Raw genomic sequence first — 15,962 nt, 5'->3', positions numbered from 1 at the left:
TCCAAATAAAATGTGTGTGACTCCCTTCCCAAAACACACCTCCCCCCTTTCATTCTGTGGGTTTCTAGCCAACGGCTTGTCATGGAAAAGATGGGGACTATTGGGACACTCTTAAAATTACAGTAAACTGCACGCGTTGTTCAGCATGGGTGCTCTCATGCTGTGATTTGCCAGAACAGCTTTTTTTCCCTGGCACTGCAGAGCTGTGTTTATAAGGGTGACTCAGACTCAGCTGGCTGTGCACTTGGGAGGAGCACAATGTCCATCCAGCAAACTGTCCCTCTTGGTTGTCTGCTTGGGGCTTACCCTTTTTACCTTGGTAGCAGCTGCAGCAGCAGGAAAAAAAAACCCCATTAGACTTGCCTTTTACAGAGTTATACCTAGCTCAGTATTGTCTACAACAGTGTTTTTCAACCTTTTTTGGGCAAAGGCACACTTGTTTCATGAAAAAAATCACGAGGCACACCACCATTAGAAAATGTTAAAAAAATTAACTCTGTGCCTATATTGACTATATATAAAATAATTTTTCAATTTTCCCCATGGCACACCAGGCAACATCTCGTGGCACACTAGTGTGCCGCGGAACAGTGGTTGAAAAACACTGGTCTACAAGGGGGCAGAGGTGGGGAAGGGACATAGCTCAGTGGAAGAACATCTGCTTTGCATGCAGAAGGTCCCAGGTTCAATCCTTGGCATCTCCAGATAGGCATAAGAATGTCCTGTGTTAGAAACCCTGGAGAACTGCTGCCTATCAGTGTGGACAATACTGAGCTAGATGGGCCAATATTCTGACTTGGTATAAGGCAGCATCCCATTCCAATTAACTATTCAGAACAATGAGGACTAGAATCTCACTCTGTTTTTAGAGAAAGAGCTGTGGTTCAGTAGTAGAGTATGCAAAAGGTCCCAGATTCAGTCCTCAGAACTTCCAGACTGGACTGCCTGAAACCCTGGAGAGCCACCACCAGACAATATTGAGCTTTTTGGGTGTTGTTGTTGTGCTTATTTTCTTAGATCCTAAATTGCTCTTTCATTAATGCATGTGGCCAAGGCGATTTCTGGCCAACCCCCCTCTCCATCTGTGCTCCCCCAGCTCACAGAAACAGATTGACGGAGGGGCCCATGGGGCTACAGAAGGAAGGAAAGGCAGCAAAGCCCCATTTATATGAACACTGAAAACTGCCTTATACCAAGTCTGACGATTCTTCTATCTAGCTCAGTGCTGTCTACACTGACTGGCAGCAGCTCTTTAGGGATGGAGGCAGGGCAGCTTTCCCAACCCTACCTGAAGATGCTGGGGATTCTGCTTGGGGGCGCCACAGCCATTTACTTTCATTTTTCACAAATGTGAACTCTTTTCCAACGACAGAAAAAGAGTTAAGATCCAAACCACTGATTTTAAGTGCTGTTAGCCACCTTTTACATTTTTACAGGTGTCTCTAGTAAATAACAGAGACCCACAAACTCCAGAATTCTTTGGAAGAATCCAGTCACCCATAGATACCAGGCCAGTGGTCAACGTGTCGCTCTCTGGATGTTTTTGGACTCCAACTCCACCAACCCCAGTGAGCATGCCATGGTCATAGAAACCAGCCAGATAGGCGAGGTATAAATAATAATAATAATATTATATATTATATTATATTATTATTATATTATATATAATGATGGGAGTTGAAGTCCAACAACATCTGGCTGGGCTAAAGCTGAATTACATGTTACAGCAGGGATGGGAAACCTTTGTCCCTCTAAATGTTTTAGGACTTCCAGCCCTCACCAGCCTTCGTCAGGAATGATTGGACCTGAAGTCCAGTTACATCTGGAGGGCTGTAGGTTAATCACCCCTGGTCTACAGGAAAGTATCAGATTGCTGGTTCTCTAGAAGCTGGCTGGTCCTCTGCAGTTGGGTGTGATCAACTTTTTCAACCCTTTGAGCTGCCTGGTTTAGCCGTTGCCCGTGCTTCGGTGGATTTCTCAGCAATGATTGAAATGCATGATGGGCATTGATCTTATTTTAAAAAGAAAGGAAAAAAAACACAAGCCAACCATAAACCCAAATTGCAGTCCTTGAGTATAGTCCACACCTTTTCCTTTTCCTTTTTCAGGTGCAAGATATCAAATTTCAGGCATCCAGTGGGGAAGAAAAGGAGTCGTGGATGAAAGCTCTCAATGACGGCATCAACCGGGGCAAAAACAGAATACTGGACGAGGTAGCGTGAACGACAGGGAGCTGCTTTGTGCTCTGCTTCATACTGGTCCATCTAGCTCAGCATTGTCTGTAGCAGGAGTAAGGAAGCCTTTTCATCCCCGAGGCCACATTCCCTCAACTGGCAGCCTTCCAAGAGCCACACGCCCATGGTAGATGGGGCCAGAGGCAAAACTGGGTGGAGCAGTGGATGTGACTCTTAGTTTTGTCCAGCACATCCCAGCCATGCAGAAATGTGCGCACGCGGTCTCTCCTTCCTGGTATGTCACCTACTATCTGGAGGTAAAAGTCCCACCTGCTGCTTCCCGTTTGCTTCTGGCCCAAGCCCCTTCTGCCCTGACCCTGGCCCACTGGCATGTGCCCCCCGAGGGTTTCCCATGAAGGAATGCAGCTCTCAGGCTGCAATAAGTCCCACACCTGCTCCTCCTATAAGCAGTGATATCGCATGAGCAAGTGAATTTCAGGTGTGTGTGTGTTTTTTCCAGTATTGCATCTAGCTCTAGGCTTGGCGTCGTCGAGGGGAAAGGATTTATTTTGGCCGTAGAAGAAAATCCGCTTGGGCTGGCCCTCCGTGGGCCTGTATCAAGGGCAGTTTTGGCAGCGGAATGTAAACTCTGAATGAACTTGGAGTCTGGTTTTCCATCTCCTCCCCTCCTTGCTCTCTCTCTCTCGCAATTAAGCCCAAAGGGAGATTTGTGTGTGTGTGTGTGTGTGTGTGTGTGTGTGCAGTGTGGAGCTGTAACCGTTGAGAAGGAAACGGTTTCATAAGAACTAACCCATCCCTCTCCCACCAACAACATTTCCCCCTTCTAGCAGAACTGAATTGGCTTTGAGTGTCGTGGTATCGCTGCTCCTCAAACTGAGCACAACAGGGCCAGCTGGGAACAGCAGACTAATTGCAGTTGCCTTGCAAATCCAAGCGGGGGGGGGGGCTGAATTCAAGGCATTCAGGGCTCCCGTTACACAGGAAGAAGGAATTGCAGAAGTTATGTCATGTTGGGTGATGCTGGCAGCGTTTGCTGTATCTATGGAGTCGCTGCCAGGGGCGGCTGTGGATGCCCTGAACTAGTGCATTGTGAAGTCTGGACATATTGTTTTCCTCTGGTGGGTGGGTGTGCTAATGAACTCCATCTGCCCCTTGCCGACAGCGTCCAAAAGGAAGAGTCTCCTGGGTGAGCAGGCTTCTAAAGCATCTAAGGCTGAAAACTTGGGTCTTTCTGGAAAAAAAGAACTATGTATGAAAAGAGAATTCAGAAGGGTGCTAGAAAAACTTTACGGGGCCCTTTTCTCCATTTGTGAAAAATCTCAGCATGATTATAAGGTTACTGGAATCTGCTACAGCAGAAAATCTTTACTTATTATTTATATGCAAATCAATACATCATTACTCATAACAATCAAATACTAAAATCATTTCAAAACGTAACACAGCAAGCTGACAAATAAGTCTGTTTGCTTTATATGAACATTGTAACATTTAAGGTCATCATAAAATGAGCTGCCAATCAGAACAATATATTGATTAATGACGGATATAGTATATATTCCAGTGCAATTGCATATCAAGGATAATATAAACACCAGCCCCTGCATGGCAGTAAAGGTAAAGGTAAAGGTACCCCTGACCGTTAGGTCCAGTTGTGGACGACTCTGGGGTTGTGGCGCTCATCTCGCTCTATAGGCCGAGGGAGCCAGCGTTTGTCCAGACAGCTTCCGGGTCATGTGGCCAGCATGACTAAGCCACTTCTGGCGAACCAGAGCAGCGCACGGAAATGCCGTTTACCTTCCCGCCAGAGCAGTACCTATTTATCTACTTGCACTTTGATGTGCTTTCAAACTGCTAGGTTGGCAGGAGCAGGGACCGAACAACGGGAGCACACCCCGTCATGGGGATTCAAACCGCCAACCTTCTGATCGGCAAGCCCTAGGCTCTGTGGTTTAGACCACAGTGCCACTCGCGTCCCTTTTCTTCATGGCAGTACTATATACTATATAGTTATTTGGAAGTCAGGGCTGCTTCACACACAATCAATTGATTTTCAAAAAGCGCTTGCCATTTTTAAATGTTTGAACAATGGCAGTGTCTTTGAACTTTGTGCGCAAATCATGCATCAACCGTCCCAGCCCATGGACCCCAAATACCTGCTTGTAACCACTCTGGCAAATATTATAAACTTGTGACAGACAACTTTTTCATCCTGGTGGTAGGAGGCTCTCTTTAGCAGGAAGAGATGTTAACGGCATTGCTGAGACTCCTAAGTAGTTTGGGTGGAAGGGTCTAGTTTGAGGTTGAAAAATCTGACATGTCCTAGTGTAAGATGAGAGAACGTAGATGTTCTGTCAGTGTTGTCTACACCGAATGGCTCTTCAGGGTTTCAGAATAAGATTGGGTTTCAGAATAAGATTTCTAGGGTAGCTCAGTTGGTAGAGCATGAGACTCTTAATCTTAGAGTTGTGGGTTCGAGTCCGACGTTGGGCAAAAGATTCCTGCATTGCAGGGGGTTGGACTAGATGAGCCTTGTGGTTCCGTCCAACTCTACAGTTCTATGATTCTGTTCTGCCTTGTGTAGAATTGCTAGGACCTTCTGTGTGCAAAGACAGTGTTCTACCACTGAGTTACAGTCATATGTTCCAGAGACCTTTCCTATTGTACTGCTCTCCAGATCAGAAGTGGCTAACTCTGTACTTGGTGCACGGAGAGTTGGAAAAATAAGCCATCTCTTATATAAATTATACCTCATAGTTGTTTTTAATGCAGTGGTTGATTTCTGTGCTGTATCAATTAATGTGTGAAAGAGTCATCCAAACTTGGTAGTTTTAGCAGGGTTTGAAGGCTGGATTCTGTTAGTCTTCATCCATTCATGGGCAAAGAAGGTGATGTTGTTTCCCTCCTCTTTTTTTCTTCCCTGTTTAAAGGTGAAGGTTGATCCAGACCTCTCTCTGGAACACGTGACACGAAACAGAGCAAAAATGGCTCAGGGCCGTCGTCCACCAACCAGATACCATCTCAAAGAGGTAATAATCGAGGCTAGAAAAAACCCCAAACTCCACTTTTTATGTTTGGTAGCCTGAATTCTGTATCTTAAAAGCACCACAAGAGCCAATTTGTGCAGCCTTTGGAACCTAGGAAGCAGCTGTAGAAAGTCAGACCATTGGTTCAACCACCTCAGTACTGTCTGCACTGATTGGCAGTGGCTCTGCAGGGTTTCAAGCAGGAGTCTCTCTCCCCCAACTGCAGTTGCTGGGGATTGAACCTGGGATCATCTGTATGCAAAGCTATGTGCTATGGCAGGCATCGCCAAACTTGGCCCTCTAGCAGTTTTGGGACTACAACTCCCATCATCCCTAGCTAAAAGGGCCAGTGGTCAGGGATGATGGGAATTGTAGTCTCAAAACAGCTGGAGGGCCGAGTTTGGCCATGCCTGCGCTATGGCTTTCCCCCTGTAAACAATTTCCTGACATGTATCCACATTTGTCTCTTGCAGTGAAAACAATCGGAATATCTTGTGGCACCTTAAAGATGAACAAAATCATTACGGCAAATATAAAATTTGTTAGTTGAGAGTCTTTGTCTTTGTATGTATATGTGTGAAATATACAGTGCTATTTTTCTAGAAAAACAGGTGCCGGAACTCACTATGAACACCTCCCTGTTCGCTTAGAATGGCAAGCACGCCCAACTGACGTGCTGGAACTGAGTTCTGGCTGAAAAAAGCCCTGGATGATATATTCTGTTACATTATACAGTATATAATTAATTTTGGACAAGGGAATTGTGCATAGCACATTTTACCTGCCCCCCCACCTCCAGATCTGTAGTAAATCTTGCATATAAGTTATTTATGTTGCAAGCTATGGGGTCAAGCACAGAACCTCACATGTGATTTGGTGCTTATATTTAGTCCAAATGTTTCTAAGGTGCTGCTTGGCAGAAGCCTCCGAAACCGCTAGCCAACAAGCCAAATCCAAATAATAGTAAAATGATCATAAATCAAGGTTAAACACGTACACGATTTAAAAATCGATAACAACCAGTAGAGTGAAAGTGAATTGCCAGAGCATCACAGTCACTCCAAATTGAAAGCCCAAAGGAATAAAACAGTCACCACGGACACCCTCACTGATGGTGAGGGGATGCACAAGAAGGACTGAAGTGATGACCTCAATAGGCAGGAAGGCGCATATTGGAGGGGTGGCCTTCCTGGGCAAGAGAAGGCTCTACTCATGCAAACCACCCACAGCCTTAAGCCAACATGGTTTCTTCCAGATGTTTTGGACAGCACAACCATGGTGCCTGGGGATTATGGACGTTGTGGTCCAAAACATCTGCCGAGCACCAGGTTCTCTGTTGGAAGGATTACAATAGAACCAAACTTACTGTTGTCCAACTGCAGTGCTAGAAGGACCTCTGTAGTACTTGGTTCATGTTTGAGGTTCTGCATAAGGAGGGAAGATGAGATCAGGTCTCACTCTTGTGTCTGCCTACATGCTGTGTGGACATGCTGTGTGAACCTGCCACATTAAAGAAAACTTACGGTAACTAAAATAAAAATAAATGCATGGTGGTCAGTAAGGGAAAAACAGTGGTGTATACCCAGGGCCTGTGTCAGATGCCTTATTTTAGCTCTGTAGTAGAGTGGTATCTCCAGTTGCAGACAGGATCTGTTCCGGAGCTCCAGCTGGATCCCAAGGTTTCTGCAACCGGAGGTGCTGCTTCTGCGCATGCGTGTGGCGCATAGAGCACTTCTGCGCATGCCGCTTTCGCAACCCAAAGTTTACGTTACCCGAGGGTAATGTAAGCCAAGTCAGACTGTAATTGCCTTTTTGGTTTCAGGAGTTCCTAAACTGTTATTTGAAAGCCAAGTGGCTCAAAGGACTGGTTATCATTGTACAGTAAATCTTTAACGTGCTCTTTTGATGAAAAGTCTCCTAGAGCAGCTTACATATAGCAGTAAAAACCAGGCAATCCCTGCCTATAGGCTTGCAATCTAGAAGACATGACACAAAAGGAAAAGGGGATCTGGAGGGGGGGAAACAAGCAAGGGTCACTTCTTCTTCTTTTTTAAGTAGGTATTGTAATGACCAGGTGGAATGGAAATGGTTCAGGGAGAGGAGCCAAATGTAGCTGTTCTCCCAGCAGAGCTGATGGGGCGGTTCTGCTTACTTTCTTTCCCTTAGCTGCAGCCTGATGGAATGGCTGCTGCCAAAAGACAGTTGCAGGAGGGAGGAGCCTGGTGGAGCTATTGTCTCAGCGGAGTTGATGGGGTGGCCCTGCTTCCCATCTCCCTTTCTGCTGCAGCCTGATGCCAACATCTGTCTTGTTGTTTCCTTGCCTAGGTTGCCAGTGGGGTGTCAGATGGGATCCTGAGGCTTGACCTGGACGTACCAGATAGCGGCCCTCCATCCATCATGGTGGAGACAAGCGAGGCTGCCGACGTTCCTCTTCCAAAGGAGACTTCCAAACCACCCATGCCTCCTATGAAACCGCCTATGCCTCCTTCGGAGAGGCCGAGCATTGACTCTGTGCCCAAAGATGTAGAAGCCAAGAAGCCCCCCATGCCTCCTGCAAAGCCTCTTAAGGAAACTGCAGCACCCGGTGACAACACAGACTCTGCGGAAGAAGATGTTGCTTCTACAGGCGATGACGCCGAAGAACCTGAAGCCACCCTAGACGGAGAGGACCTAATGGAGGCCCACAAAAACACTCCCGAAGTTCCAGTTCCTCCCCCAAAGATCTTATCTGATAAGATGAAGGTGACATGGGACAATCCAGCTTTCGAGCAGCTGGAGGATGAGGCCGTTGATCTGTCTGTGCACGGAAGTAAAGAAAATGTATCCGAAGCAGCCAAGGAGATGCTGAAACCTCCAGCTCCTCCTCCTAAGGTTCTGTCGGAGAAGTTGAGAGCCAGCATGAAATTGAACAGGGGCAGCTCAGAGGTGGATTCTTCTGAAGGCGGACGCCCACCCGATGTCCCGAACGGTGACAGCCCTGATGTTGCTGGCGATGAAACCTCTGAGACTGTTTTCCAAGATGGAGAGGAGCAGGGAGAGGCTTCGTCAGAGCAAGAAGCAAATAAGGAGAGTTTGGACTTGGCGACTAAAGATCAACTGCCCTCCTTGGAACCTGAAGGAAACCCTCCAGCTACCAAGCCTCGCTGTGCCTCCCTAGGGGACCTGCTGTTGGAACCAGCCAAGAAGCCCCTTCTGGGACCACTCTTCCAGCAGGGAGCTGTCTCCAAAGTGGCCCAGATGGAGAGGAAAGTGGCCAGCGAGCAGGAAAGAACAGAGAAACTTCTGAAGGAGGTTTTGCGGGGGGGACTTGAACAATCCCAGGAGGGCAGCAACGGGCCTCCGATCTATGCTGAGACGTTGCTCAACGAGGCGGCAAAGCAGCTCCAGCAAGCCTCGCAGGTCTTGCAAGAGATCAGAGATTTAGGAGAACTGAAAAAGGAACCGGCCGAGCTTCGGAAAGGGGTGCAGAAGGATCTAGTGACTCTGTATAGGAGAAGTGCTCCCTGAAAGGAAGGCGCTTCTGCTTTTTGTGGCTTAGCTGAAATGTTGCCATATCGCAGCACAACTTTCCACTATTCCGCTAGGTTGGTTGTTTTGAAAACGGGGGGCTGTCATCTTGCTGCGCACTGCTAAAAGGAGGGAAAAATGTAATTTTAAAGTATTGCTCTGATGAGCTCAAGCTGTGGGCTGGACCCCCCTGGTGGGTCAGGTGACAGCCAGGGGGGTTAAGAGGACAAGGAAAGGGCTTCTCTCTGCTCTTTTTCTTGCTCTCTTGGAGACCCTTTGCAGCAGTTCTGCAAGCAGCAACTGCAAGCCTAGATCAACTGGGGGTTATTTACTCCCTGGCAAGAGAGTTGGGAAAAAACAGGGATGGGACACCTCCTGAAACCTACCTTTAATAGCCGTTTGTCCTGACCCACAAGATTCTTGCAAGTGGAAGTGATACACAAACTCCAGCACATGAGAATCTCTATAAAACTACCAGCTAAAGCAGGTGGTTGGTCTGAGGCTGGGAAAAGTAAGTTGTTGTTTTTAAGAGAGATTGAGGCAGAGTCAGCTCTTAAAAGCGATGGAGCAGGGGGAGTCTCCAAAGTTTGGGAACTGCTGGTTTATGTTTTGGCTGTCCTGCTGTTGTCAGACTGAAGTGTGAGTCGATCCTGAGCATCAGATGGAAACAGGGTATGAAGAGTCACTAACTACTTGCTGCGAGACTCCAGTCAGAGACTTAAGCAAGCACTTAGGGGACGTGGATAGTAACCTTCTTGCATTCCAGCAATGGCAGAATTCCTATCCTTGCCAGGCTAGCCATCCACTGCAAATTGTAGAGGATGGGGTGCATGGCACTCCCCCCACAGTAAGCCAACGCATGCACATCTCTCCCCAACTCTGTTTTGTTTTTTAATGGGGAAATGACCTTACTGTGCATTCCGTTAGATGCACAGTGAAGGAGGAGAGGGCATGCGCCTTCATTCCCACCATGCAAATGGTACAGCAGCTTTGGCAACCATATGCCAAAGTTAGGAAAATGACCCTTGCAAGACACATGAGCATAGGCACCCCTGAAACCCCCAGTATTACTATTTCTACACACCTGCTCCCCCTCCCCAATGAAATTAATGCTATCTGTTTCTAGGATTCATGATATCAGAATAACTTACTTTCAGCTCTGCTTGGTTGCTTTTTTTCTCACATGAGCTTTTCTTGCACTCTGGGGCCTGAAGTGTGGGAACCTCGTGCTTAACATTTTCCTCAGATGCTTCTTTAAACATTCATATGTCATTAAAAAAAAAAAAAACCACAACAATTGTGCGGGCATTAAATCGGCACCACATTAATAAATGAGCGAATGGCGGATAATCATTTGCAGTGCAGGCTAGGCGGCAGGAAACAGTGGTACTTAGCACCTTTGACCCTGGAGGAGGCAGGGTGGCCAGCCGGAGCCTCAGCCCCTTACCCCCCCCTCAAATGGCCAGCTAGCAAAGCCTTGCCACGGATTTCATTTTATCTGTACACTGGCAAGCGGGGTGGCGTGGAGGCAGAGAAGGATGCATCAGTTTTCACGGGAGGAGGGGAGATTTCTCGTTGGGGCTTCTTGTTGCTGACCTCTAGCACAGTGGCCCCTGTGCTCTTGCTGAATATACCACGCAACTATTCCTGCAGGGTAAAGGAGGAAAGTGAGTGAGGTGAACAATGACTTAACAAAGCCCAAAGGGATGGGCTTAGCTCATTTTTCTTTTTTCTGCACCTTTGAGGGTTGGAACCCCCTCCTTGAAAGGAAGGAAGGAAGAGGAAGGAAGGAAGGAAGGAAGGAAGGAGGAAGGAAGGAAGGAAGGAAGAATTCTTCATATTCTAACCAAGTGCCTCAAGGACTACCTAGTGCCCACCAGTGTTCTGGATCACCTACAAAATTGGTGTAGATTAGAGCGCTTTAATACAAAGCATAGTGTGAATGCCTATAACAGGCTTGAAAATCACAACCTGTCTGGTGAATAAAATTTGCCTCCAGGTGGCAGGCCACAAATACCGTCTTTTCCGGCATATAAGACGACTGGGCGTATAAGACGACCCCCAACGTTTCCAGTTAAAATATAGTTTGAGATATACTCGACCACGGATTCTCCACCCCATATAAAACGACCCCCGACTTTTGAGAAAATCTTCCTGGATTAAAAAGTAGTCTTATATGCCAGAATATACAGTAGCTAACAAATATATGTGTGGGCACATGGGCAAGCTGCCTTGAAGGGTTTGTTTATAAGGTTGGCTTGGCTGTAAATGAGGATGCTGGAAGGGCAGCCACCCCACCCATTGTGAGGCACAATGGGGGCTGAATGGTTATCCAGGGTGGCAGGAGGCTTTTGTCCCTTGACTTCCGGTTTTTGTTCCATGGTGCCCCACATGACTTCAGAGCATATTTCTTTAATCCTGACCTCGGCCCTAGTACCAGGGCCTGGCAACCCTCAAGCACTCTCCACCAGTACTGACGCTTGCACCTTCCCACTGTGGGTTGTCTAGGTCTCGTTTAAGCATTTTATATTCCCATTTAATGTCTCACAATACCCCAGAGTGATGCTGTGCTGGAGGAATTGTGGGAAATGTTAAATGGCAGCCTCTAGCTGCCCACCCCAGCTCCCATGGAGGGGCCTGCCAATGTAAGGAGACTATCAAATTTGGAGCTGGCCCTGAATAGTTGTAAGTACACCACAAAGGGGGGGCATCCCCACCCAGTAGCTAACAACCTCATTACGTTCACTTAGGTTAGTGCCCTTGCCCTTCTTTGCTTTCCCAGCTTGGCATTTTGGGAGCTGAGCTGCTCTGATCATGTGACTCATCACATGATTATATCTACGTTTTAGTTCTCCAAACCTGGAGCAAAACTGGATTGAAGCTGGGCTCCTCTTTAGCATACATATATGCAATTGTTTTGCACTAGCAGCTTGCCTTTTAAATAATGGATGATCGATATTTGTGTTTAGGGCTACCTCCCCCCTCCCCATTACTGTTTTAGGTATACGCCACGATAGCTTTTGTGTGTGCCTAAAAAATGTATGATTGCGAATGTAACACGTTTGCAAAAAGAGCTAGTTCACACATGCCTTTTCATCTTCAACAAAGCATCGCATGGAGATCTGCACATGTGAACAGGCTGCCATCAACCTCAAAAAGAGATCGCGCATCACCTCTTAACACAATGCTTTAAAAAAAAAAAACTCAAGTCATGCCACACGTTCCACTGTCAGTCATACAGTGTAGAGAAAGTGATGTGTGTACATGTTGGAGCCAAAACCACGCAGACACATTTCTCAAGGCGCCAGTATTAACTGTGGTGCTCTGTGCAAGGCTGTACCCCAGATAATGTGTGAACTGGCACTTATTTATATAGTTACACACTGAAGGAAACACCAGCTGGTATCTCCTGCATCATCCATCCATGCCGTTCATATTTAATTAACACTGAATAACTGTCTGACATATTTTCCTCAAAGTGCTTTCCATAGGAATCTTAACAAGAAAGTCACCTCTGAATCTCCGCAGCTGGTTCCCCCCCCCACAGATTTAGAAGCTACATATTCTACAACCTATATACTAACAGTAACTTAAAACTTTTTTTCTATACTATATTGTAAATAAGAGTAAATTAAAGCCTCTTTTGGCAATACTGGCTGGATTGAATCTCTTGTGGGAGAACTCGCTTTCCAAAATGTTTCATTCTGAAAAGTGTGGCACCCTTGTAAGCCTATGAGGTAGTTGGTACACATATTGATAACTGGTGACCCAAGTCCTTAAAATCCTGAGAAACTAATGCACACACACAAAGATTTTCTGAGTGTCTTGATTTTTCTCTTTGGGCTTAAGGGTATGTTTCTTTTATTTGTCCATAAAGTTCTTAATGTACGTTTTAGCCCACATCATGGCTATACTGCTGCCCTAGGCCTTCTTGTTGGAGGGAAAATCCAAATCCACATTAGGGGAATGGATTCAGATCAAATTCATTTATACATAGAGCCATTTACAACAGAAGTAACAACCCCCCCCCCCAAAAAAATGAGTGTATTCTATAGATCATGAAACAAAACCAACAAAACATGCAAACGTTTCAGGAGTCTTAAAACTTTTCAGGGACAGTGGGCACACCTAGAAATTATAGAAATTTTCATAGATGCAAGTCGCAAAATGGCTGCCATGTGGGTGTAGCATAACACAAAATGACTGCTACCTCTGAAAGAGCAGAAAAAGACAAATGGTGTGGGGTCTGCTCCCCATTTAGTGGGAGAAAAGGCATTTCCTCACACAGAGAATCTCTTTGCACTTCTTTGTTCAGAACAGAGGGTGGGTGTCCAATCCTGGCATCCGGTGAAATGCATGTTATGTTTAAGGGGGCATTTTTAATGTAAGAAAGGCCAAGCCAGGCAAGTCAGCCCTTCCTGCCCTTGTTGGTTTTCGAGGCCAATCAGGGTGAAAGGAGGTGTGCCGGCCCTTGAGGACCATCTCCAAGGCTAATTCTGGAGAAGGTGTGCGGGAAGAACACCGAGAAGCCGTTGATCTGTAGCCTCCAAAGCTAAGCACTGAGGAACACTTGAAAGAGCAAGGCGCTTCAGTTCCAGAGAACGGTGGGCAAGGTCTTGATAATGTACAGTGGTACCTCGGTTTACGAACTTAATCTGTTCCAGAAGTCCATTCTTAAACCAAAGCCGTTCTTAAACTGAGGCGCGCTTTCATATGAGGCCTCCCGACCAGGTGCCCTTGCCACCTTTGGCTTCCGTTGGGTAGACTGAGGTAAAGTTCGCTAAACCGGAACACTACTTATGGTTTTTGCGGAGTTCTAGGTACCTAATGTGGTGCCCCGCTAGACGAACTGCCTCACTAGACGAAAAACTCGCTAGACGAAAAAGTCTATGGGGCTGCCTCGCAAGACGAAAATTTTTCGTATTTTTTTTTTTTCGTCTAGCGAAAACCGCGGGTTTACATTGCCGCTTCGCTAGACGAAAAAACCGCTAGACGAAAAATTTGTAGAACGAATTATTTTCGTCTAGCGGGGCACCACATTCATAAACAGGGCTGTTCTTAAACCAAGGTACAAGGAAAGCCCAACTTGAGTCTCAAAGAAGGTAAGGGAGCATTCCAAAACATTTGCCTGTCTATGTGCACAGAAAACAGCATGTCTAGCTTAAAGGCAACACGTGGAGATCTGCAATGCATCCATCGTCATCATCGTTATATTGAATTATAAGATTATTGTATAATCTTAGAAAGATGGAATCCTAGAAAGGTGTAGCGATGAGACTGTGACTTTCATGAAGCAACACTGCACTTCTCAATTGCCGCTACGCCAGGGGGTAGATCTGCATTAAAATGCAAACCCCCCCCATCTCTACTGGACTGAATGGCCTTACAGAGGGGACCCATTTGAGACTATAACATGTACTGTATCGCTTAAAAATGTAGTATCCTGCTGCCTTTGGGACCCCTTCTCTGAACTCCTCTTTTAAAGTCTTTCCTCTGTGGCTGCACAGGCTGCAGGCCTCTAAACCGCAAACATCCCTTTCCCAGCCAGTGAGGGAAGTGCCCAAGAGAAGTGGAGGTTGCGCACATGGCAGCAGAGTCACATGCATGACTTGTTGGCTGTGGGGTGGTGGAATCCAGCATACGCACAACAGGCCTTTTTTCAAGCAGCTGGCTGCTGCGGGTGAACAAGCATCCGTTTTTCAGAACAGCGCTCTCTTTCCAACAAGTCCTTTCCCCTGCTCCCTCTAGCAAAGCAAGCTGTTTTACGAAGACTGCACAACACCTCTCCTTGCTGCGGCACAGCTGGGTGAATTGTCTGGTTGTACTGTATTTACGAAACGGCAAAATCCCCCGCAGATAAGCCACAAACCAGATGCAATTCGCAGAGCTTCGGAGAGTCTTTGCTAATAGGAAGGCGCAGTGCGCTCCTGCAGCCTGTTGAGTTCCCGGCCACAAGTTGCAATGCTCGCATCTGCAAACAGAGAAGTGCTCAGGAGGCGTATTGTGGCCTGGACTAAGGATCCCAGCTGTTTCTTTGCCCTAAAAGGGTAGAGATGGCTGTGATTCAATGCAGTTCAAGTGTGTTCTGTTTTTTTTTTCTCCTGTTCTTTGTATTCAGAACCTCTGTCCCATAAAAAATGGAAGTGATTTATAATCGTATCTACCCGGTATATATATAAAAATACATTGAAAATTAAAATCGGAGAACATCAAACAGCCATTATTGAAATATACCTTCTTAACTGGTGGCATAAGCCTGGCAGCTTAGAAAAGTTTTCAGCAGGCTTTTAAATGTTGAAACAGAAGGTGGCTGCGGAATCTGTTGGCAGAGCATTCAATGGGACTTGGCCAAGGATACCAAAGGCTCTACTTCATAACCAATGCAGAAGGCAACCAATAATACTCCTGAAGACGATTTTGATAACTGAGCTGCGATATAAGAACCTAGAAAGTCCCTAAGGTACCGTGGGCTTGAGGTGTTTCAAGCCTTGCAAATTAATGCAAGACCTTGAGCTTGGTTTGGTAGTAGGTGGGCAGCAGCACAGATGTTTTAGCAATGGTATCACACGCCGTGTTGGCAAGATGCCCCCATCAACAGTCTGGATGCTGCTTTCTGCATCATCTGGATGTAGAACACATTGCAGTAATCCAGCCTCAATGTTACCAATACATGGACTACAGCGGTTGGTCATGCCAGCGTGGTGCTTTCCAGATGTTGCGGACTTTCATTTCCATCATCCCTGACCCATTGGCCATGCTGCTGAGGATGATGGGAACTGTGTCCAAAAACATCTGGAAGGCACCAGGTTGGCTGTCTTTGGATTACTAGGTAGGCACTTAGTCTATTCTCCCTGCTAAGAACACACCACCGTCTTGCTCTGCCTGAGCCAATACAAATCAGCACCACAATATCACACAGTTGCCGGCCAATATCAACATTGCTTTCAATGGAAGAGGAAACCGGCTTTTCGGGGGCTGCAGAGCTGTGTTTTAAAATACAGTCAATAAATAAACACAGCCTAAAAATACATCATCTGCACTGTAGTAGACCCAATGGAGGAAGGCAAATTTGGATTTCTGCAGCAGGCTGAAGGAACCCCCAATGGGCTCTTTGTCTGCGAGATATTTTCACAGCTGATTAGCCCTGCCATATGCCACTGAAAGCTGAAGAGGGAGATCCTTGTTCTTAAGCATGCAGGGCGAAGCAAGGAACCGCAGGGAACAATGTTAGCCT

The 15,962-nt window shown here is 46.5% G+C and overlaps 1 protein-coding gene across 1 annotated transcript in view; it reads left to right on the top strand.

Moving 5' to 3' along the window:
* The window catches only part of PLEKHO2 (pleckstrin homology domain containing O2), a 31,044-nt gene extending 21,029 nt beyond the window's left edge, over positions 1-10,015 (top strand). Inside the window, exons 4-6 of the mRNA XM_033167296.1 lie at positions 2,109-2,213; positions 5,126-5,224; positions 7,547-10,015. Coding sequence (XP_033023187.1) covers positions 2,109-2,213; positions 5,126-5,224; positions 7,547-8,728 — 1,386 coding nt within the window. The 3' untranslated portion in view covers positions 8,729-10,015. The remainder of the gene's footprint in view (positions 1-2,108; positions 2,214-5,125; positions 5,225-7,546) is intronic.
* The last annotated feature ends 5,947 nt before the right edge of the window (positions 10,016-15,962 follow it).

The sequence above is a fragment of the Lacerta agilis genome, chromosome 13, assembly GCF_009819535.1.
Source record: "Lacerta agilis isolate rLacAgi1 chromosome 13, rLacAgi1.pri, whole genome shotgun sequence".
In the NCBI taxonomy this organism is placed as follows: Eukaryota; Metazoa; Chordata; class Lepidosauria; order Squamata; family Lacertidae; genus Lacerta; species Lacerta agilis.
This window is presented reverse-complemented; position numbering and strand designations above follow the sequence as displayed.